This window comes from Myotis yumanensis, unplaced genomic scaffold, assembly GCF_028538775.1.
Source record: "Myotis yumanensis isolate MYYU_CA2020_CCGP unplaced genomic scaffold, mMyoYum1.0.hap1 SCAF_303, whole genome shotgun sequence".
Taxonomy (NCBI): domain Eukaryota; kingdom Metazoa; phylum Chordata; class Mammalia; order Chiroptera; family Vespertilionidae; genus Myotis; species Myotis yumanensis.
Window position 1 is genome coordinate 1 of NW_027224054.1, and position 24857 is coordinate 24857.

The window sequence follows — 24857 nt, forward strand, 5'->3', positions numbered from 1 at the left end:
CACTGCCCCTTGTACTTATGCTATGTTTGGCCAGATGAACTAAGACTCTCTACTATTTCCTTATCATGACTGATCATTAGAATGTACTTGTCTAGTAGGTGGGAAAAATTAGCAGATATCAAAATTCAACTTTTCATATGTAATAAGGAGTGTGATAACAATATAAAAATCAGTTGATGTACATTTAATCAATAACAGTTAGGAGATAGAAGAACAAGGTTTGAGGAGCAGTAATTTGTCAGCATCCAGGCCTTGTTGACTTCTTGGGAAAGCTGTCAGCCCTCACGGCCAGTGGTTTCTCATCCTTGAAAAGTCTTCAGTCTCCATGGTGGATGGAGGGCAGTGTCAGTGACAGATGTCCATTTGTGGTTAGGCCTCTAATAAGGTAACATCCTTTTTAACACGTTCGGGAGCATCTTTAATTTATGTGTTTCAATAAACAAAATCTCCTGGTTGTAAGTTTTGGTCCTTGAAGTCTTTGTCTCTTGGGATTACTGTGAAATGAATGTCACTAATGTGTCATTCCCCATAACCTCCTTAGTGAGTCATGGAGAGTAATGTAGAATGTCTGCTTTTAGTTTTCCTTATATTTGGAAAACAAAATGATTTAAAAATCAGCAGTATTTTAAACAGAGTCATAACAATAATATCCATCTTCTCTTCATTTAGTTCCCTACCCATTTTGTTGTTTATCCTGGTTATTTGCTAGTATTTTCATGAATTCAGTTATTCCTTAGAGTTCTATACTTCTTCATTCAGTTCAAAGATGTGACCTGCATAGAAACCTGTTACTTACAGTTAAGTCAAGCCCTGACTGGTTTGGGTCAGTGGGTGGAGCCTATGCCTGAGGACTCAAGGGTCCCAGGTTCAATTCAGGTCAAAGGCATGTACCTTGGTTGCAGGAACATCCCCAGTAGGGAGTGTGCAGGAGGCAGCTGATCGATGTTTCTCTCTCATCAATGTTTCTAACGCTCCATCCCCCTCTCTTCCTCTCTGTAAAAAATCAATAAAATATATTAAAAAAATAAAAAATAGAGTAAGGCAAGAGTCCTTTTCATTAATTTATCTAAAGATGTAACATATTTGAAAATGCAGTAAAGTAAAACAATATCTATGAATGACAAAACCAAGTGGAATGGTTGTAGTTTTGATTGCAATGCAATTGATTAGAAAAAACTGCTTTCTTTGGTAAACTATAACATTTCAAGGCAATAACTTTTGGAGAATAATTACTGTAAAATTACAGAAAATGATAGGAAATAATATATATGTATATGTATATAGTTGGATTCAATACACACTTTCAATATAAAAAGAACAAATAATATGTAAGATTTTCAAACATTGTCCATGGCTTCTTGTATTGAGAATTGGTTATAATTCATAAACTTCCAATGTTTGTGCCACAAATACCCGGAGTCGAACTGCAAGACACCCTCACAGGGAACCATCCTCTTGTCTGGCCCGGTGTCGCTGACACCAAGACCACTGTCACACCAGAGAATTTCCTATTTGTAATTTCCTTTGAATCTTTGTACGTTCCTTCCTAGGGCAGGTTGAAATCTTCAGAACATCCATTTCAATAAAAATAGATGGACACAAATAGCACAGTTATTTTTATGTTTTAATGTGGTAAAGCTTCTCAGGAAATTTCAAGCATATTAAGTAGTCCTAAATTAGTTAAAAACGTTTCTCTAATAAGCAGAGAAAATAAATCCTTGAGGTATTCCAGGGCCCATTGGAATTGACTCAAAGTCACCTCCTGTTTAAAAAGTCTCTTACAATGGAATCTTTGGGGAGGTTGCAAATATACTTGTGCAAAAGATTATACCATGCACTTTTGGTAAATCTAAGTAAAGCAAACACAGACTTAGGGTAATAACTCTAAAAGTTATTAATAATCCTTGCAAACAGTTGTAATATTAAATATTTTGTCCAGACTACAGAATTCGCCTTAATTTACATAAGCATTTAATCTTTGCAGGCCAATAAAAGAGTATATCCTAGTAATGTCATATGGAGGCTGACAATTCACCACACATAACACATAGATGAACACATGTCACACAAAGACTATACATATAATTTAAATTACTGTTTTAGACAGAGAAATACAAGATTATTTTTATATAAAATTTTCACAAAATTTTATAGCCTACACCCCCTTTTACAAACCTTTCCTCAACTTTCACAAACCTTCTTACACATTCAGAAATAACTATCCTTAGAGAAACTTACATTTGCCCTTTTCCTTCAAATAAGATTCTCCATACCTCAAGCCTTCTATTGTCACACCTATATAATTTCTTCCAACTTAACTGGAACTGTTAACTCTTAGGAGCCTTTTTTTTTTTTTAATTAAATCTTTATTGTTCAGATTATTACATTTGTTCCTCTTTTTTCCCCCCATAACTCCCCTCCTTCCAGCTCCCACCCTACCCTCCACCCTCACTCCCCACCCACTGTGTTCATCCATAGGTGCATGATTTTTGTCCAGTCACTTCCCGCATCTCCCACACCCCTTTTCCCCCCAAGAATAGTCAGTCTATTCCCTTTCTATGTCCCTGATTCTATTATAATCACCAGTTCATTCTGTACATCAGGTTATTTATTCACTTGATTCTTAGATTCATTTGTTGATAGATGCATGTTTGTTGTTCATAATTTGTATCTTTACCTTTTTCTTCTTCTTCCTCTTCTTAAAGGATACCTTTCAGCATTTCATATAATACTGGTTTGGCGGTGATGAACTCCTTTAGCTTTTCCTTATCTGTGAAGCTCTTTATCTGACCTTCAATTCTGAATGATAGCTTTGCTGGATAAAGTAATCTTGGTTGTAGGTTCTTGGTATTCAGCACTTTGAATATTTCTTGCCATTCCCTTCTGGCCTGCAAAGTTTCTGTTGAGAAATCAGCTGACAGTCGTATGGGTATTCCCTTGTAGGTAATTGAGCCTCTTTCTCTTGCTGCTTTTAAGATTTTCTCTTTGTCTTTTGCTCTTGGCATTTTAATGATGATGTGTCTTGGTGTGGTCCTCTTTGGATTCCTTTTGTTTGGGGTTCTCTGCGCTTCTTGGACCTGTAAGTCCATTTCTTTCTCCAGATGGGGAAAGTTTTCTGCCATTATTTCTTGAAATAGGTTTTCAATATCTTGCTGTCTCTCATCTTCTGGCACTCCAATAATTCTGATATTAGACCGCTTAAAGCTGTCCCAGAGGCTCCTTACACTATCTTCACACTTTAGGATTCTTTTTTCATTTTGCTTTTCCAATTGGGTGTTTTTTGTCGAATCTTTTGTTTGATTATTGTGCTCCTCTGGTCTGCTATTGGGTATAATATTCTTTATTTCAGTCCGTGTATGCTTACTTTCTAATTTCTTTATCGTAGCATCGAGGGTCTCATTAGTTTTCGTGAGGTTCTGCACAAATTTATGGCAAGCCCTCAAAATTGCGATTCTTAGCTCCATATCCTCCATTTCTGTCATGCCCCTTTGTCTCCGCATCTTTTATGCTTTCTTGGTGCACCCCCCTGTGGTCTCTGTGCGCAGTCTTGTTCTAGCCAAGCCTTAATTGTTGTAGTTAACACTAGAGGGGTTTGACCACCAGGCCGACTGGCTATAGGAATCAGCTGTATGGAAAACGTCTGCCTTCTGGGGAGGCGCTAATCCAGCCTTTGCCTGAGGCGATCGGCAAATGGCTGTGCGCAGGGTTTGGGCGGGGCGGGATTGACAGGGCGGGCGGAGGGAGCAGTTATGGCCACGCTCAGTCCCGTTCCCAGAGGCTCTGCTTCTCAGAACCCCGGCAGCCGCTGCAAACCTCGGAGAGAAGGCTGCCCTCAGGTTCCAACTGATGCCGGATAATCCCGCTTCTCCCGTTTGAGTCTGGGTCCCTAGAGACTCGCCCGGATCTGGAGCCCAGAGTCTGAGACTCACTCCCGACAGAAAACGACAACCGCGCCCTCAGCCACCAGCCCGCTTTGCGCGCGCACCTCGGTACCTTTGTATTTTCCACACTGCGCCGCCTCTGAGCCTCGATTTGCTGTTCTCTTTCCTTCTAGTTGTAGAGTCTCTCTTCAGCCAGCCTTCCTGTGGTTCTGGGTGATGTCCGTTCAGTCTCTTAGTTGTATTTTTGAAATGGTTGTTTGCGGCAGCGGTCTCCGGCGTTTACCTACGCCGCCATCTTGGTCTCCTCTCCTAGGAGCCTTAATTTCCAATGATAAGCACACAAGTGAACAACCAGCATTCCTTAGACTGATGATGATGAACATATTTTAATTACACTCTTACATTCAAAAAACACACCTTCAACAAAGCACAAAACATTAAGTCAACAGCTCCAAATCCATTTTACAGACCGCCTGTAATAAAAAACCCAAAAGCAGGTGAACTTAAGACTTGTCTAGAATCAATATGTCAGTATTTCATTTTGTTTCAAAATATGTAGATATTTAATAACTTTCATTAAAACTTACTATGTTAGAAAGAAATAGTTGAAATAAGCTAAAGTGATTTGTGTGGATGTGTAAGGTATTATTTTTCTATTGGGATAAGACATATCTTCCAGAGATTTGTATTTTAAAAATGGCCAAGAGGAGAGGTCTTGGTGAACTCAGGTATTTACACTTCAAAGGTTCTGGGACTTTGGTTGCATGAAGCCAATTATCTATAAGCCTTTGGGGAAGGTAAAAGGACTTGGTGGCCTTTGAATTGCTTCTGGGGGCAAACATCTGGTCCTGTGAAGACTTCATTCGTAAAAAAGGATAGTCATTTGCAATACCTCAGGGACTGGGTTGCCACCCAAATGTTGGCACGGGACTGACAAATTCATTCGCCCATTTTCGGATTGTAACTTTCTATTAGGGAACATTTTTCTAGTTTCCAGAAAGCACACAACTCTGAGAGGTATAAAGGCTTTCAGAAATATGAATCCTCCGTCTGTCTCCCTTGGGAATGGCAATGCAGGTCCCAGCTGCAAGATAGTCTTCAAGTTAATGGTGCCAAACCTCTCCATTACCCACTTTATATTGCGACCAGGTAGGTGGTGTGACAAAAGAAGACTGGATTCTTTCTTGAGGCACTCAGGGTCCAGTTTCTCCCATTTGGTGAATATGTACCCCAAAAGAGAACTCTCAAGTCACTGTGGGCTGGTTTTCCATCTTTAGACAGACATATGAGCAAGCCTAGTGTCAGAGGCATGTCTGCATATCTCTGGGCAGTTTAGGGCCATTCTGAGTAGGGTGGGTACCCTGTTAAGCCATCTCTCAGGCTCTCATGGAAGATAATGATGAAGAAGAGGTGATTAGCAAACATTTGCTCAGTCTCAAGGTTAGTTTCCTCCTGGAAGGTCCCTTAAAAATCATTACTTTCCCTTTTGGTTCAGTATCTGGTTCATTTATTCTAAGTATATATGTTGCTATTCTGGAAAAAGCATATGTCAGCATCACTGATTTCATTAATAAGAAAAAAAAACCTCACTCACTTAACAGGTGAATTGGGGAAGATTTGATAAGCAAACCATATATATTCCCATAACATTCCCTAGTTGGAAGGAAACAGGTTTTGATTAAAAAACAGACATTTGTAGGGAAGCTTTATTCTGATGGTGAAACAAATAATTGGTTGTGGTTAAGAACAAATAAAGTAGCCTCAGTATATACAGGGTACTTAGTGGCTGCTCCCTCTTCCCCTTTTTTAAAAAATAGATTTGTATTGATTTCTGAGAGGAAGGGAGAAGGAGAGTCAGAAACATCAATGATGAGAGAAAATCATCAATTGGCTGCCTCCTGCATGACCCCTAATGGGGATAGAGCCCGCAACCTGGGCATGTGCTCTTGACCAGAATCAAACCTGGGACCCTTCAGTCTGCAGGTGATGCTCTATCCGCTGAGCCAAACTGGCTAGGGCAGTGGCTTCCCTTTTAATGATAATTTAAAATTCTCCCAAAGTATCAGTGAGAAGGAAAAACACGCTTGGAGCAGCCCTCTGCTTGTTTTTGTTGGTTTCCTTTTTTTAAATCCTATTTCAGTTTCCTATATCCCTAAAATGTGGAGGCTTCTCTATAGGAGTTTTCTATAAACCTTATTTAGTAATTCTCTTGCTTTTGCTCCCAGAAACCAGGAGTATATTAATTGCAATAGTTTAAAATAGCCAGGATTACATGTTCTATCAGTTAATTTTCTCTGTGAACCAATCAGGGCCATTGAGAAAATGGAGAATGTTTGCTGATTCCTCTCTGGCTGAGAGCAGCTTTTCTCCAAAGGGACTTGCCAGAATTCCTATTCTCATTTTCCCTTCAGTCAGTAGGGAGGGGGAGTGGAGGAGACAGAAGGGGAAGGAAGAAGGGAAGGGAAGGAACACATCTGGACAAGGAAGCTCAAAGAGCAAAAGATAGAGTGGACGTGCTATAGAAGGGGGAGGATGGGGTGTTAGCATGTATTAGCTTCAGGAGAGTTTGAAGATAATCTCTGAAGTATCTTGTTCATTTATTTTTTAAAGAGAATTTATCTGTGCTTCTCCTTAGAAGTTTCCAATTTCCAAATCAAGATATGCGTCCTATTCACTCAATCCGTTTAATTTTCAGGCCGGCATTTTTCTAGTTTTTTGTTTGTTTTGTTTTGCCGGCACAAAATTAATTTAGGCACCCAAAGACAACTGTATATTGGCCATTTTTTAGTTGATATTTTCTAGTTAAATCTTCCTACATTTATATTTCTGTAAAGCACTTGCAAGTCAAGGCTTCCTATCAGGAATATTAATGAGGGCTGGAGTCTGGGAGTTCCCAGCCATGAAGGCACAACTTCCCATGTTAATTATAGGTGTGCTTGTTGTTGTTTTTATTGTTGCTTGGTATCTGCAGAGTCTCCGCACATTTTCTAGGAGTGTTATGTAGTGGGTTAAAGTTTGTTGCTTTATGGGTTGAGCTGTAAGATGCTCACTCCCCTGGAGTCTCATTCAACCTTCTTATGTGCCTCAGTTTCTCTCCTTGCTGACAACAACAACCAGAAGGGCTACCAGCACAGCTGGACTGCACCTGATTAGTGCTCCCCCTTGAAGAGCCAATTAGTTTAATTGCAGTTGTGTGGGAATTTCCATATGGGGCTCCTGAATGTCATGAGGAATGACATCTGACAAACCCGCAAAGATCATCTAAGAACATCTGAGATTCTTGCAGGAAGGAGGATTTCCCCTTCATCTTTTAAGCTGAACAAGTTCAGCCCTCACTTGTACAGCTAAGGTGTTTACCCAGACTCTCAAAAGGCAAATCCTATAGAAAAGCCAGGGATAAAAACCAGTCCCATTTTCCCTCCTGTCTCTCCTTAGCCTGGAATCTATCAACTGGTAACCTTTGTTCCACCAAGAGTATTACAAAATATGGCTCACATGAAGTCAGCAGCACAAGCAAGGGAAGGTCCTGAGTCCAAGAGACAACTCTCACAAGTTCACCCGACAGGCAGGGAACTGGTGCATCAATGGACCCTTTGCTGGATGCCAGCACCAGGTGTAGGTCTGCAGGGTGGTGCTGGGTGAGATTTTCTGGGATCCTGCTGTGTTGTGCCAAGTAAATGTCAATGTAAGAAGCATTCAAAACAGTGAACAATTGTTGAGATTTTATCTGAGCCAAACGGTCATTTGCCTTGAATCAAAATCTCAATGGATTGAAATAATGCAATGGAGAATGGCAGTTTTCACCTTATTTTAGATATTACAATCAGAAGTGGAGACGTATGTGGTTGCATGAAATCCATTGGTGATAGATTGGATTAAAAGAACAATGACAGACACATACTTCTTTCCCATAGGGGGATATAGGATAGAACAGCCAACAATGAACTCAATAACAATGAGGGGGTTTGTGGTCTCCACAGAGCACAGAGTGTCCAAAAAAAGGAAAATTCCTTTGACATTCCAAAGCTATGTTCTTGTAGATTCCAAAGGACAGTAGAAAGTCTCCGTTAAGGTAAAGAATGACCTTTTTTAGAGAAGATTCCTGCCTAGGTTCCAGTGACCCACCATAAACAGCTTTTAGTTAAAAAGTTTTACCTTCAGAACATCCTTTGTGATAACTTTCGGTCTCTGAGTTTAAAAGACCACCACCCAGGCCTTCCCTGACCTAATCACAGGTTAGCGAGTGGCCACTTTTTGTGTGGCCGCAATCTCCTTCGATCACTCATGCCCCACTTCTGCCACCAATCATGTCCCTCCTCTGTCCCACCACAGGAGGAAAAACCATCAACCCTGAGTAGGAAAAGGACCAGTAGGGTGCCAGGAGCTGCAGCTTCCTCACAAACTGTGGGCCTGGCCAGCACGTCCACAGTGCTCAAAACACAGGTCCCCCAGAACCTGTTTGCCACCTGGGAGTTGGACTGCTCCAGCCCCAGCTGCGTGCCCAGGTGGTGTAGTCTCACTTTAAAGAAACTAGTGATCGTCAAGAAGCTGGCCAAGGACCTCAACTCCGTGGTAATTTCCGTGAAGATGCGGGACTCCAAGGGCATCCTGAGGTCCCAAGAGATTGTGCTGCCCCGCGGTAGACCAGTGCAGACCAACCTGGCGCTGACCTTCTCCCTGCAGTACAGCCACTTCCTCAAGGGAGAAGGGAACAAGCTACTGATCATGCTGGAGCAGAGGAAGTGCTCTAAGAACAGAAATGTCCTGGGCTACGAGACACTGGCCACTGGTGCCATCCATATGGCTGATGTCATGCAGCGAAACCCCAAGTGTGGCCAGATGGTGAGCCTCTGCCGCAGCATCAAGGAACCCTCCACTACTGTGGCCGAGATCTGGATCTCCTCCCTGTGCAGTCAGCCCATCGAACACAAGGACAGTGCCATGCAGGTCAGCCCTAAGGCCAAGTCGGCAGGTAACGACGAGGGGCAGGATGAGTGCTCCTTTTTTGAGCTGCAGCCCAGCTGCAGGGGAAAGCACAGACAGGACCTGCACAAGGATGACTTGGAGAAGGGGAAGCCAAAGAAGCAGCGGCAATCAATTCGAGGGAACTTGAAACAGAAAGTCCTGGCGCTGTTTCACAGGTCCAAAGGGTCAGAGAGGGACCTTGGGTCTGACATGAGGGGGAAACGCAGGAAAAGTGGCCCATACATGGAGGAGGATGAGAGCGTCCTCAGCATCCCCAGGCCCAAGCTCAGGCCATACTTCGATGGCCTGTCAGACTCCAGTTTGCAAACAGAGATGTGGGGCAGCCCCAGTGACAGGACCCAAACAGAGCCTCTGAGTCTGCCCCACACGCCTGAGAATTCGTGGGCCCGGGGAGGCAAGCAGCCAAGTGAGAGGGACAATGAATTTGTGGCCCACAGCACACCCACCAGCAAGGTGGACAAGATCCAGATCTCCTCCCTGTCCAGGCCACCCATCGACCATGAGGACAGCGCCAGGCAAGCCAGTCCCAAGGCTGAGTCCTCGGACAACTACACTGAGTGCAAGTGTGAGAGCTTCTTCTCGCAGCTGGAGGCCAGCTACCATACCGCTGACCAGGAGGAGGATGACTTTGATGAGGGGAATCTCATATTCACAAGGAGCACCCTGACCAGGCAACAGAACTACCACCAGAAAGTCCTGTTATGGCTGCACACAGTCCAAGTGTCGGAGGAGGTCCTGGACCCTGAGAAGGACCATGGGGAGCATGTCCCAGAGGTGGAGGAGGACCTGGACCTCCTGTATGACATGCTGCAGAACCCCAGTGACAGTGGCCCAGGCACTGAGGACGATGGCAGCGTCCTCAGCACCCTCAAACCTAGGCTCAGGCCATACTTTGAAGGCCTGTTTAGCGGCCCAGACGTGAAGGACAATCACAGTGTCCTCAGCAGGCCCAATCCCAACCTCAGGCCACACATGGAAGGCCTGTCAGACTCCAGCTTGCAGATGGAGATGTGGGGCCTCCACAGCGCCAGGATCCAAAAGGAGCCTCTGAGTTTGGCCCACCTGCCTGAGAATACGAGGGCCCCGGGAGGCAAGCAGCTAAGCCACAGTGACTCCAAACTTGTGGCCTACAGCACAACCACCACTAAGATTCCAATGGCCTCCCTGTCCCGCCAGCCTATCCATGATGAGGCCACTGACATGCAGGCCAGCACCAAGGCCCAAACGTCGCATAACGACTTCGCTGGCACATCTGAGAGCTGCTTCTTTGAGCAGGCGGCCAGCTACAATGCCGTCCACAGGCATTCCCAGGAGGACAAAGGGAATCTGATAGTAAGAAGGAGGGGCATGACCAGGCAAGAGAATTACCACCAGAAAGCCGTGGCATCTACGCTCATGGCCCAAGTGTCGGAGAAGGTCGTATCCTCAGAACAGGCCCTTGTGTGGCATGTGCCCAAAGTGGAGAAGGCTCTGGACCGTCGGTGTGACATTGTGGTGAGCTCTAGTGACAGTAGCCTCGACATGGAGGAGGATATCAGTGTCCCCAGCACCCCAAAGCCCAAACTCAGGCGATACTTTGACAGCATGTCAAGTGACAGTTGCTCTGACTCAATGGTCCACAGAATTCGCTCCCCTGGGAAGCAGATGGCACAGCTGGAGGACAACCGGGATGCAGGGTCCTCCGCGCAGCATTGGTTCACCAAGAAGCTGCCATCCATAGCGCGCTTCACCAAGTCTCTAGTCATGCCCTCCAGCAGGTCCAAGAGGAAGCAGGCTGGCCGCCGGGGCTGCGACACAGCCCTGAATGAGTGGGTCAACAGACAGGACAACGAGAGCCCAGACCCACAGAGCCAGCGGCAGATCCCCAGGAAGCCCGTGTGTGACCAGCTCCACAACATCCTCATTTCCCAGGACAAGATGCCCGAGAACATCATCCTGGTCAACACCTGCGACTGGCAGGGCCAGTTACTTTCGGACATCCTGCAGGGGCACACGCTGCCCGTGGTGTGCACTTGCTCCACAGATGACATCCAGGAGGCCTTCAGCATCATCGTGTCACAGATGCAGAGATACTGCAACTGCAAATCCCAGGCCCTGACGCCTGTGAAGATGGCGGTGGCAGGGGCACAGCCCTACTTCAACGCTGTGCTGCGGGTCTTTGTGGAGCAGCTGTCCCAGCAGCCACCCCAATGGCTAGAATACATGTGCTTCCTGGTCATCCCGCTGGGTTCCCACCCCTTGGCCAGCTACCTGGGCTCCATGGATTGCCGCTACAACAACCTCTTCCAGGACCTGTACTGGCGGGACATGTTCAACAACCTGGAGTCCCAGAACACCTTGCAGGACACACAGGACGTTGTGTTGAGAATCTCTGAGTACGTTGCGGGGGCCAACTGTGTCTACCTGCTGCCCATCGCAGAGGCCATGCTCATGTCGAAGCAGCAGCACCCCAATGAGAAGTCCTCACAGAAGCTCATCCCCTTTGTGGGGGCAGTGAAGGTTGGAAGAGTGGAACCATCTTCAGCCATGTTAGGAGACTCAGATGATGTGGTCCCCTCATGCTCCAGTGAGCTTCTGTCCCCTACTGGGAAGGCCTCACCCAACACACTCTCCCCCCCGTCAATGAGTGGGGGCCTGCCCTCCACCAGCCAGAGTGTCCATGCAGAGATGATGGAGCTGCAGGTGGATTACTGGACAGCAGCCCAGCCAATAGATACAAAGAGAGTAGCAGAGAAGAAACACCTACCTACCAGCAAAAACACACTCAAGTGCTTCTTCCAGTCTGTCCAGGTCAGCAGGCTGCCCCGCAGTGGTGAGGGCACAGCAACACCTGCCATGGCCATGAAAGTGGTCACCAAGGAGAGGAAAAAGAAGGCGCCCATGAAAACCAAGGACGAGGATGTGGAGTGCAAAAGCCAGTGCATCCAGGGCATTGGTCGCCTGGTTTGCAAGGCCAAGCACCAGCAGAGTATGCTGCCGGTCGTCATCGATGGCGTGGAGTGGAATGACGTGGCGTTTTTCCAGTTGGCAGCCCAGTGGTCCTCCCACGTCAAGCACTTCCCCATCTGCATCTTCGCACACAACAATCCCACCTTCTAGTCCTGCCCCTCCCCCTGCCCTTCACGCTGCCTTGGCCAAGCCCAGAAGGACCCAGCCGCTTTTCTGTGAACAGTTCCGTTTACTATAGACACAGACCCTGGCAACCCATAAAGAAACCATTTTGAGTTCCAATGTGCTCACAGCCTGGAACCGAAGGGGGTTGCCCCTCACTCGGAGCTCCTCAATGATCTGTTCAGTAACCAGAACGCTCTGGCGGGTGGGAGTCAGGAGGGCAGTGTTGAGCTGGAGCATCATGGAAGATATGTTTTGGCCTCAGGATGCCCAACATTCTCAGTGAGAAGGGTTCTGGCCTTAAAGACCTGCCCTTCCTGGAAGCCAGGACTCTGCTTCCCTGGGAGACAGCTCCAACCGGTGCTCAGACTCAGAGCTCGGAAGACAGAGGTCAAGGGCTAGCCTCTGATTGCAGCATTCTGAGCACAACATGGAGGCCAGTCAGCCCAGCCAACTGCGAAACAGCTGCCAACCAGCCAACTGGTCCAGCACCACCTACTCACGGTTACCAGTGAACTTCAGCCTCACAGGCAGAAAGAAAAAAGACCTGTATGGTGCACACTCGCTAGACAACGTGGTCGATTACCTCAGGAGGGAACCCACCTTCGTTCCTGTCTGTTACTACAGAATATTTGCTACCACCCAACAGCTGTGGGACCAATTCTTTACCAGGTGAGCCCCTCCCCCTCCAGAGCACATGGCCACCAGGCCACCTGTTGGCTGTTTGCCTTCAGGTCACTAAAACTCCCTGAGTGTTTGTTCCTCTGAAACCTTGGTGAACCCGGGAGCAGGCACCTAGGGTTCTTGTAGCGACTTGCTGGGGTCCTCCCTGGTAAGTGTTCTCTGGGAGCCTAGACAGTGGAGAGGTCTGCTGGAGGGGCGATGATTGAACCAAGTGGTCATTTTCTCTCCCTGTTGCAGAAGCCACTGCCAAATTTTTGATTCTCTTTGGGGCCTTAGGTTTAGCTCTTTTCTAATATTACAAAGAGATTGGTGATACTATTAGGGGTCTCTATCCCAGGTGAATCCAGACTAGAGATGCCAGAGGTGAGCAGTGGGGCCCAGGGTCACCCAGCAATCTGAGATGGGGCTGGTTTGGGCTCATTCAATCAGCACATATATTAGAAGCTCTGCCATGTACAGAAATGTTTCTAGGCACTGACCATAAGCCAGTGCTCAGAGCAGACACCAAGCCTACACTCCAGAGCTTCCTTCTGGTCGGGAGCGATTCAGTCACACTAGGCTGCACAGGCTCGTAGTGTCCACAGGATACCTGATGTTACGTCCTCCTGGCCTCCTCTACCTATGGCTCCATCTTCGCGTATTGTGAAGAGGATGGTAGACCTCTGTTCAGCAGAAAACGTGAGTCAGTTTCGGATCAGATCCATGAGGGGAGTATGGGCACTGTGAATTCAAGATGCTGGCAAAACCCTGGATCCCACTCATGGTGGCATTTCTGCAAGAGGGCAGAGGTCTGATGGCTTCCCTTAGAAAAAAGGACACGAGTCAGAGAGCTGTGCAAGTGGATATGGGTGGTGTGGGCGAGTGGGGAGGTCAGTGGACAGAGAGCCCCTCAGACAATTCATAGCCTTCCGCTCCTAATCCCACCCAGTCTGCACCCCTATCGCAGCACCTTGCTCCCTAATCTGGTAGAACCTCCTCAGTGGCAGCTTGGTGTACCCTGCCCTGTGGGAGTGGAGTTTCAGTGGGAGGCAAAGAACCACACAGGACAGCTAGTGAATTAGGCAGCATGTAGGTGCAGGAGCCAAAGTTGGAGGTGATAGGAAGGCCCTGGGGTTCGTTTGTTTGTTCATTGGTCAGTATTCCTGAAGCACCTACTCTGTGCCAATGAGTGACATGAACAGGGTGGACACCATCCCTCTTAATTCTAATGGGAGGGAACAGGGACACTGAGAGAGCATGCCAGGTTCCCGTGAAGAAGGGCACAGGTGGTTAACTCATTGATCCAGAGCTGTCAGGTGGGAGGGCTTTCTGCCAACCATTCCTGGGTGACCAGGCTCATCTCTGCCAGGACTGCCAGACTGAAGGTGGACGAGGAGGAGGTCTGGCTTCTGGATGGGCAGGAGGAGCAGGCACAGGACCCCAGGCTCTCTGAGTGGTGCAATGGGAGGGCCGTGTGGAAGGGAAAGCAGGCCTCACATTCTGCTGCTCACCTATCTCTCTCCCCAGGGCCATTTCCTGCATGCTGAGTATCTGGCTGGACCAGCACCTCCAGAATTTCCCAGCCTGATGATGCTGTTGGCTGCCATAGAGCTCAACTTGCAGTCTCCTACCTGCCAAACCAGGCCCAGTGCCTCCATTCACAGCGGGAGCACCTGAGCCCACTGATGCCGAGACAGGAGGCGGAGGAGGCCTCCGGGGGTGGTGTGGGTGAGTGTGCCTTTGGAAGGCACACAAAAAAGGTAGTGAGGGTGGTAACATGTCCTCTTCTTGCATCTACAGAACCAGCTCCAGAGCAACAGCAGGAAAACCCTCAAGAGGCACCGCCACCCTAGTGGCCTCTCCAGAGCCAGAGCTGGATCCAGACCCAGCTTTCACTGAACTTCAAGAGGCAGAACCACCTGCAGCATTTGAGCAACTTACCCCAGCTTCTGCGCAGCCTGTGGTGCCAGACTCGGGCCAGAGCACGTGTCAGCAGCCATGGCAGAGAGGGCACCCCCCTACCCCGTTTAGATGCAGTGTTAAAGTTTTCTGTTCATGTTACATATGTTTATAATTTTACTATATTTTTATGATATTTAATAACATATAGTGTACCGGGGAGAAAATATACTGAAATACTCGTAAACATAAACTTAATTTAGAGTCTATAAAATTTAACCCTAAAAACCCTCAAAGCTTTGAGCAAGTCTGTTTTTCTGGACCCTGACCCACCCAGGGAGAACTGTCCTCACCTACTCCACCTGCCCTTCCTGAAGCCAGGCCTCTGCTTCCCAGGGAGCTGGCTCCACCCTGTGCCAGGACGCAGAGCTGACCTCCCATTGGGGGCCTCCTAAACCTAACATGGAGGCTTGTCAGCTCACCCCTGGGCCTCCATGTTGTCCCCAACATCACTCACTCAGGCTTCCAAATAAGCTTGACCCTCACAGGGCGAAAAAAAATTAAAAATAAAAATGGACATGTAAGGTGCAGACCTCCCAGCAACAGTTAATGGAAAAACTGGTCAAATACTTGGTGCCCAGCTTCCTGGGCAGCGTCCCCACCTTGGTCCGCACCCAACCTTCTGTGTTAATACAGAACTTTTGGGACTAACCAACGTGTGTGGGACCAACCATGTACCAGGTGAGCCCCTGCCCCTCCACAGCACAGTGGTCACTCAGCCACCTGCTTGCTGTGAGTCTCCAGATCACTGCATCTCCCTGAGTGTTTGTTTCTCTGAGCATGGGGAGAGCCTAGGACCAGCTTCACAGGGTTATTGTAGGGACTTGGGGTGGCAGGAGGGGGGTTCCTCCTGGGAAAAGGCCCGCTGGGAGCTTGGACTCTGGAGAGGTGTGCTGGAGGAGCTGTGGTTGTTCCAATTGGCCATTTTCTCTTCTTTTAAAGAAACTTCTGCCTTAGTTGTGATTCTCCTCAGGCCTTAGGCTAAGCTATTTTCTCTTTTGATAAAGACGTTGGAGATTCCATTAGGGGTCCCTGTCCTGGGTGAAGCCAGATTAGATATTCCAGGGGTGAGCAGGGGGACCCCAGGCTCAACCAGCTATCTGAGATGGGGCTGGTTTGGGCTCATTCATTCAGCAGAGGCCCTGACCTCAGGACTGCACTCCAGTGCTTCCTTCTAGTCAGGAGTGATTCAGTCACACGATGCTGCACAGGCAGGTAGCATCCACAGCACAGACGATATGACTTCTTCCTCAAAGTATCTCTGATCTACACGTATTGTGAAGCAGAAAGTGGATCTCTAGACCAGCAAATAAATGAATCGGCTTTGGATCAGAGCCTTAAGGGGAGTATGGGGATTGTGACTTGGAGAAGCTGGCAACAGCCTGGAACCCATGCCTTGTGAGATTTCTGCAAGAGGGCAGAGGTGTGAGACCTTCTGCTAGAAAAAAAGGAGGGAGTCAGCTGTGCATGCGGATTTGGGTGGTGTGGTTTGATGGGGAGGGCATGTGGCTGCACACAAAGAGAAGAGCTCCCAGGGGCTGGGCTTAGGCAGGAGCACAGAGCTGCTCAGGTCAGTGCCCAGTGGCCTGCAGTCTGGAGGTTGTCCTGGGGCGCGGCCTTGAACTGGGACTTCAGTGATGCAGATGGGAGGTTTCTTCCTTGGAAGGCACACAAAAGGCAGTCATGGTGGTAACATGTTCTCTTCCTGGATCTACAGGAGCAGCTCCAGAGCAAGATTCAGAAACAACTAAAGAGGCAATGTCTACTCTGGTGCCCTCTCCAGAGCCAGAGCAGACTCCAGGCACAGCTGTCACTGAACTTCCAGATGTGGACCCACCTGCAGCTTGTGAGCCACTCGCCTCAGCTCCATCAGAAGCTGTGGTCCTACATCATGAGTCAACTCGTGTATCAGCTGCCACAGCAGATGGGGCTCCTCCCCCTCCTTTACGTGATGTTTTAAAATATTTTTGTTTATCATATATATTTTTATAACTTTACTGTACGTTTCTTATACTATTCAGTAACATACAGTCTAATTAAAGAAAATGTAATGAAATATTCTTAAACATAAATTTAATTTAGATTCTATAAAATTTCACTCTACAATCCTTCAGAGCCTAGAGCAAGTCTGTTTCTTCTGGGCCTGTGTTATGTTACTATGTGTCATAGATTGGGAAGAATTAGTCTCTCAGGAGCCATCTACTCTAAGGATGTGATGTTCTTGAGGCCCAGGACAATGGGACTTTGGGGGAAATTGACCCACGAGCATTGGGGAAGGGACCCTTTATGTCAGGGCTGCCCCTGGGAACTCACATTTTGTTTGACTTCATCTCCCACCAGCACATGGACAAAGCATGGCCTTAAGCACCCCCTGGCGTCCATGTTGCAGAATGCTGTAGGGTTTAACCAGCAGCAAGCAGTTCCTGAACCCTGACTGCCACCTGCACCTGGATAGAAACTCCACCCTGCTCCACGAGCACTGAACAGCATTCTGAGCATCTCCTCTGTTGGCCCACAGCACTGAAGAGGGAACAGGGAATTTCCCCGGGCCCGGGGTCCGCACTCATCTCCTCTACAGGCACCGCTTCCAAATCTCCTCTGGGGTCAGAGCCTCTATCTGCCCTTAGACCCTAGGCTCTGGTTCAGCTGGGCTTTTTCCTGGGGCTCTTCTGTCTCACCAGAGCCCAGCAGCCATTCTGTCTCATGCCCCAAGACTGAACAGGGTTGTGGAGACAGCCTGGCTTCTCCTTTTACATCAACCCTACTCAGTGCTCTGAACCACACTGGTGAGGGTGGACTAGCAGCCTTGTACATCACCCCGCCATGGCAGAAGCTACATGATCAGGACAAATGGGCGTTCACTGTGGACCACACCCAGGGTCCTTGCTCTCAAGGAGATCAGCTCTGTTGGTTGACATGGAGAGAAAGGAAATCTGAATGGAGTCTGATGAGACCTCCCACTGACCCCTGAGGATCATAAGCACTGAGAACGTGATCCCATCACAGGGACATTGCACAGGTTGTATTTAGGATGTGATTTCTAAACCAGAAAGATCAATAAGTACTTGTCTACCCTCTTCATCTTGATTTCACCATTGCAGCCAATGAAGGCTTGTGAAATTAAATGGAGGTCTGGAAATCAGGGGGCAGGTCTACCTTAGAGGTCCATGGTGATGGCAGTGCACTTGCACGCACTAGCAATGGGCCTGGAGGGGCAGTCACCTGCCTTGCGTGGAGCATCTCCTTACCTTGGAAGCTCAGAACTGTGTTCTCAACAGAAGCTGTTTCCTATTTCAAATTACACTTTTCAGTTTGGCTCTACTTTGCAGGGTCCTTTCCTAAGTTTCACAGCCATCCTCCAAACTGGAGGCAGAGGGTGTTAGAAATGAGGGGCGGGGGCTGGAGGGAACTTGGAGGAGAAAAGAAGGGAGATAAGTGGGCAGGCCCAGGGCCTGGTGTGGGACGACTGTGCTAGTGATCTATTGCTGAGAGTTACCCCACACTAGAGACTTAACAAAAACACACTAATTAGCTCACACATCGGTGACCAGGAATCCCGCATGGCTCAGCTGGACTACTGTGGTCTCACCTGAGGCAGGATCTGGGTCTCTGAGGGTCTGAGCTCACTTTGGGGTCTTTGGGATTCAGTTTGGATGGAAGGCTTGACTTTCTCTGTATCTGTTGGTCACATTCAGTACTAGGCCATGTGGGTCTCTCCAGATAGCCACTCACAGCACAGAGGCTTATTCCTCAGGAGAGAGAGAGAGAGAGAGAGAGAGAGAGAGAGAGAGAGAGAGAAGAGAGAGAGAGAGAGAGAGAGAGAGAGAGAGAGAGAGAGAGAAACAGATCAGAGTGAGCAAGAGGGTAGGCATCAACTTTTATAAAACTTTTCAGGTTGGAAAGAAATCAACTAAAGAACTTGTGTGCATATATGCATAACCCAGGGACACAGACAATAGGGTGAACCCCTGAGGTGGGGGGTAGGGGTCAGCTGGAAGTGGTCAATGGGGTAAAAGGGGACATATGTAACACTTTCAAGAATGAAGATTAAAAAAACATAAAATGGATTTGCTTTGAAATTGTTAATTTTTTTTCTAAAAAATTGATGAGAAAGAGAGTGAGAGAGAACCAAAACTGTGAGAGAGAAGCATCAATTGGTTGCATCCTGTATGCACCCCGACTTGGAATCAAGCCCACAACCTAGGTATGTGCCCTTCCAGGAACCAAACAGCAATCCTTCAGGTCACAGGTTATTGCTCAACCACTCTGGCAGGGCCAGGAACTGACTTTTAGAACCAAATCATGGAGGTCGTGTTGGATCCCTTTGCCGTCTTCTATGGAGTCACTACAAACACCCACATTTAAGGGGAGGGCGCACATTCACACCACATGAGGAAGGTGAAGACCATGGGGAGTCACTGAGGAGGGAACCGGTGACGGAGAGGTCCAGGCCTTGCTCGGGATCACAGACAGAATGCAAGCCTGAGAAAAACCCAGTTGTGTCCTCAAAGGGGGATCCTAGGTGCTCCCAGGTTGACTCAGGGGCTCTGAAAAATGCTTTTCCCGTGGAATCATGTACAGCCATGAGGATAGCATGGGGGAGATGGTGAGCACTTGGCAGCCTAGACAGTATTTGTCTGAAAAGGCACCCAGATCTGGAATCACGAAGGTGCACCTCTGTCCACAACCCACCCGCAGTGGAGAAAGCTGGGCCCCCTTATCCTCAGCTCATGCTTCCGTAGTTGTGGATCACACCCTCATTGGATAATTGGGAAACTGAAGCCCATAGTCAGGCAGGGATTGTCCAGGTTACTTGATATTCAGAGTCCAAACTTCAGGAATGTTCAGACCTTCCAGGCCAAGGCTCCCACCTCCCCACAGAGTTGGTCTGGAAATTAGAAATCCTGACATGCTGGGCAGCTCCTGCCTGTTCCTCCCTATCTGGGGGCTGTTTTGTTCTGGGATCTAGAAAGGAACCACTGGCATGTGCGCGCACACACACGCACACACACACACACAGACGGACACACACACACTATAGATATGATGACATTGGGTGGGATTAGAACAAAAGCAGACACAGCGGAGGTGACAGCAGGAAGGAAAAAGAGGTTGGAGGCACTATTACATGTGACAGTCCTCCTCCGACTTTATAGCTCCTCTCCCACAGGAGCTTGAACAGCCCTAAGAAGCACTGGCTCCATAACCCATTGTGCAGGCAGGACAGACACGGGCCCTGACAGGCACAATGACTTATACAAGATCAAGAAGAGGTAAGAATGAGGGATTGAGTCTGCACCCAGGTCGGTTTCCTCAAGTCTGGGACCCTGGCTGCACCCAGAGCTTCTAGGGGACTGGGCAGAGGGGTGTGCTGGTGCCACTGTGTACAGATGAGGTGTTTCATGGAGAAGAGGGGTCTGAACACAGCAGCCCACAGGACTACTTGCATAGCTGTCATGAGATGAGGGGACTCAGGGAAGACAATCACAGGTATGAGGTCACTATCCAATATAACTTGAAACCCCGTAACCAGACACCCACATCTAGCCCAGCAGACAGCTCACTTGCCAAGAGGCATTTGCCAGTGCAAGATGTTCTCCTGCTGTGTTCCCAGTGATTGGTGCTCTTGCGTCCGGAGACCCCGCAGTGAGAGCTTTTTCAGAAGGTGCAGAAGTTGGTTCAACCCTCGTCCCCGATGTATCTGTCCACTTTCTAGAATTTGGCCTCAGGTTACACAAGGTGGCCTGGGTCAGACCCATTCAGGCCAGGCCGTCTCTGTGTGCCATCCCTGTGCAGCCCACATCCCCTCCCCTTCATGTGTTGCGAAGAGGGACATGAAGGGAGAACCCAGGGTCAGGAACAGCTTTCGGGGCAGTGGATCCCCTAGAGGTCTTACTGTGATCAGACCCCAGGACAGGGCAGGCAGGTGGAGATGGGGTTCCAGAGGGGTCCCTTATCTATACCAATGGGAATCCTAGCCCTCAAGTTCTCACACCTTTTCCTCTGCAGTGGAGGTCTCAGCAGATCACACTGTGTGTGTGTGTGTGTGTCTGGAGTGGAGGATTACAGGGCTAGAGAACCAGCAAAACAGGGCTCTGAGGCTTTCCTCCTGGTTACTGGGAACTGTCTTTACAGTCCCCAGTCCTGAGCTCCGCACAGGAGAACAGAGAGGAGCTGACTGATAAGGTCCTCAACTCCATGCCCCTGGAGGAGGCACAGGTGCCCCATACATCTTCCAGCGTGCAGCATGGCCGCAGGGGGAGTTCAGGTTCTGAGGTGACCCAGACTCCAGGATCCCATGTAGTCGAAGGGAGCCCTGGGTTCCAGAAGGTGCCCTGCTACTCCTCTAGGTCCCTACTATAGTCCAATTTCCAAAGGATTCTGGGGCTCATATCCTCCCCACAACCCACTCTCACTGTCCAGCCCCTTTCAGATGAGATGCAAAGTCACTGCCCACAAAGTTTTAGGAATAGCAGAAGAGAGACTTTGTACCATTTCCCATCATGTTCAGTCAACAGTATTTTTTGCATTTTTCTACAGATTTTCCCTTTTTCATGCCCATCTCCAAGTGTCCATGTTGGCCTGACAATCCTTACAGACCTTCTTCCACTCTTACACATCATTGTGATTAGTGGGGACGCTTTTCCCAAAAGGGCATGGGGCTCAAGGTACCAAGTCTGTTGCTTTGCCCTTTGCTGCCCTGAAGACCACATCCCTATGGCCCCTCCAGGTCCGGAGCTGGGGCTTCCCAGGGCTGTAAAAAATACCAAGGGGATGACTTGTTATCAGGGCTGACGATGCAGCTGTTCACTTCTGTGGGACCTGGACGTGACCCCCTCCTGTTGTCTTGTCAACGGTGCAGCCCTGAATACCCCATTTGTCCTAATATCCAGACCCTTCCACGCCAGGAACCCTCTGTGTTCCCATCTTAGAATGGGATGTTCTGTCAGAAATCCCAGGGTGACCTTGTTAATACAGGGAGATGTTGTCAATCTTCCGCTAAGAAATGACTGAGATACCAGTGTGTCTCATCATAACTCACCTTCTAGTCTACGTTGCCTTCCTAGAACCTTTTCTCTTTTCCATGTCGAAAACGTGGAAACCTGTGCAGAATTTTTGTGAATTTATTTGAGCCAAAGTGTAGACAATTGTGGGGAAGCAAAATCTCATTCGAATGAGATAATAATGCTCCGGAAATTGGCAGCTTTGCACTTCATTCTATCCATTACAATCATAAGTGGAGACTTGTGTGGTTTCATGAAAGTCATTATGACAGATGACGGAAGCAGGAGAAAGCACAGCAGGGAAATCTCTGGGCCTGGAAAAAAGGTGAAATGATAGACATGCACTTCTTTCACTGAGGTGTGTATGGGACAGTTAACAGTCAACAATGAACTCAATAACAATAAGGGGATGTGTGGTCTCTGCAGAGAGCAGAGCAGTGCCTGTGCTCTGAGGGTCTGAATAAAAAGGAATATTACTTTGATATTCCAAAAATATGTTGTTATAGGTGCAAAAGGCAATAGACAGGCTCAGTTAAGATAAAGATTGACTTTTTTCAGGGAAGATGACAGCCTAGGACCGTGGTCCGCAAACTCATTAGTAAACAGAGCCAAATATCAACAGTAAAACGATTGAAATTTATTTTGTGAGCCAAATATTTTAAACTTAAGTTATATAGATAGGTACATTGTTATTAACTTAATTAGGGTACTCCTAAGTCTTAGGAAGAGCCACACTCCAAGGGGCCAAAGAGGCGCATATGGCTCTCGAGCCGCAGTTTGCCGACCACTGGCCTAGGACACCAGTACCCACCATAAGCTGCTTTTAGTTAAAAAAAAAAAAAAAACACTTTAATTTCAGATCATCCTTTGTGGTTACTTTAGGTCTCTGAGTTTACAAGGCTGCCAGGTTAGCATCTGGTCCCTGGGATCACTCCTATCCCACCACTTGTCACCAATCACTGAGTGCTTGGGATTCAGTCTGAGCTAGAGCCCCCAACCCATCTGGAAGTTCATGAGCTGCCTCTGATGGCATATGCCCCCTCTCCCAACACAGGATAGAAATCAGACCACCATCTCGGCGGCCCCGGGCCTGGACAGCATGCCCGCTGCACTCAACACACAGGTGCCCATGAATTTGTTTTCCACCTGGGAGGTGGAATGCTCCAGCCCAACCTGCATGCCCAGGCTGTGTAGCCTCACCTTAACCAAGCTGCTCATCTACAAGAAGCTGGAGAAGGAGCTCAGCTCTGTGGTGGTCACGACAAAAATGCAGGGCTCCAAAAACATCTTGAGGTCTGAAGAGATTCTGCTGACCCTAGTGGTCAAGTGAAGACCAACCTGGTGCTGACCTCCCTGCTGTATCCTCACTACCTCAAGAGAGAAGGCAACCAGCTGCAGATCATGCTTGCAGCAGAAGCAGCGCCTTAACAAACAGACCATCCTGGGTTGCCGGATGCTCACCGTGGGCACCATCGACATGGCTGAGTGATGCAGCGACCCCTCGAGGGTGGCCAGATGCTGAGCCTCCGGAGCACCATCATGGAGGAATCTGCCCACATGGCTGAGGTCAGCATCTCCTCCCTGTCCAGCCAGCCCATCGACCCCAAGGACAGCACCCAGAAGGCCAGCCCCAAGTCCAAGTCCTGGGCTCATTACTCAGAGATGGACTATGAAATATTCTCGGATCAGCAGGGCAGCTATCATCCTTGGCATGGGCAGGACCAAGAGGAGGAGGACTTCGACTTTGAGGAGCCCAAAAAGCAGCGCCAAAGTGTAGTAAGGTTGCCACTCATGACCAGGCAACAAGATGCCAACAAGAAATTTGGGGCGTGGCTGCGCAGGGTGCAAGAGTGGGAGGAGGTCCTGGACTCAGAGCAGGAGTATTCGGAGCATGGTCCTGAGGTGGAGGAGAACCTGCATCTGCTGTATTACTCACTAGAGAACCGTGACAGTGGCCCATAAGAGTGTCCTCAGGACCCAGAATCCCTGGCTCAGGCCATACTTGGAAGACCTGCCCCAGCCCAGCTGTCAGATGGAGAGCTAGAGCATCCACAGTGCCAGCGCCAAGAGGGGCCTCCAGGTCCAACCCAGGTGACAGAGAAGATGAGCCCCAAGCAACCAGCGGGCATATCACCAAGAACTAGCCTCTCCTCATCGCCTCCACCAGATCCCAGGGGAGAGCAGGCAGGCTGCTGAGGCTGGAGCACATCCCTGAAGGAGCAGCAGGTGGTAAAGCCAGGAACAAGCGGCCAACAGCCTGGACAACAAGCACTGCCCCGACCCCTGACCCAGCTGCAGATCCCCAGGGAGACAGCATATGACCAGCTGAACCACTTCCTCATCTCTGACAGCCAGCTGCCCCAGAACATCCTCCTGCTCAACATCTCCGACTGGCAGGGGCAGTTCCCGTCTGAGTCCTACAGCAACACACGGTGCCTGGGCTGTACACCTGCTCCAAGGCTGAGGTCCAGGCGGCCTTCAGCACCATCATCTTATGGATACAGAGATACTGTCACTACAATTCCCAGCCCCCCAGCCTGTGAAGATCGTGGTGTCAGGGGCACAGCAGTACTTCAGTGCTATGTTGTGGCTCTTCCTGAAACTGCTGTACTACAACATGTGCCCCTGTCCCCCTGGCTGGGCTACATTCACTTCCTGGTCATCCTGCTGGGTTACCACCTCGTGGCCAGGTGCCCGGGCTCCATGCATTACTGCTACAACAGCTTCTTCCAAGATCTGCCCAGGCGGGACCTGTTCTACAAGGAGGCCCGGAGGGCTGTGAAGGACACCCTGGCCATGGTGTTGAGAATCACACAGTATGTCGCAGGGGCCAATCGTGTCCACCAACTGCCCATCGTGGAGGCCACACTCACCTACCAACAGAAGAGCCCCAATGAGGAGTCCTTGAATATCATTCCCTTCGTGGTGGTACTGGAACTTGGAATTGTGAGACCATTCTGGGTTGCATCAGGACACTTAGATTATGTGGCCCGCTTGGGCTCTGGAGTGCTGTTGTCCACCCTCCAGACGGGTCTGTGGCAAACAAGGAGGCATCACGCATCCTTCTCTCCTCCCCATAGTGAGTGGAGATGAGTTCTCCCCCAGCCAGGGTGTTGGAGCTCAGCTGATGGGGCTGCATGGGGATTACTGGAAGGCAGCCCAGCCCGCAAACAGGAAGATAAAGGGGGAGGAGGGAGACCTGCCTGCCACCAAAAACACACTCTAGTGCACCTTCTGGTCTCTCCAGGGCACA

At 48.8% G+C, this 24857-nt stretch overlaps 1 protein-coding gene and 1 pseudogene across 1 annotated transcript; both read left to right on the forward strand.

Moving 5' to 3' along the window:
* Positions 1-8330: 8330 nt before the first annotated feature.
* On the forward strand, positions 8331-11966 carry LOC139001291 (phosphofurin acidic cluster sorting protein 2-like). The gene is made up of 5 exons (XM_070402987.1): positions 8331-9022; positions 9180-9181; positions 9583-9765; positions 9847-9966; positions 10456-11966. Exons 1-5 carry the CDS (start codon positions 8469-8471, stop codon positions 11964-11966), a joined length of 2370 nt encoding a protein of 789 aa, XP_070259088.1. The 5' UTR covers positions 8331-8468.
* A 10752-nt stretch (positions 11967-22718) lies between these two features.
* LOC139001290 (phosphofurin acidic cluster sorting protein 2 pseudogene) lies at positions 22719-24845 on the forward strand (annotated as a pseudogene).
* Positions 24846-24857: the final 12 nt, after the last annotated feature.

Coding starts and splice junctions, on each gene's coding strand:
- LOC139001291 (XM_070402987.1), top strand. CDS start 8,469: ATGCGGGACTCCAAGGGCATCCTGAGGTCCCAAGAGATTGTGCTGCCC. Junction 9,766..9,846: donor GCTCAGGCCATACTTTGAAG/GCCTGTTTAGCG, acceptor CACACATGGAAG/GCCTGTCAGACTCCAGCTTG. Junction 9,967..10,455: donor GGCCCCGGGAGGCAAGCAGC/TAAGCCACAGTG, acceptor TTGACAGCATGT/CAAGTGACAGTTGCTCTGAC.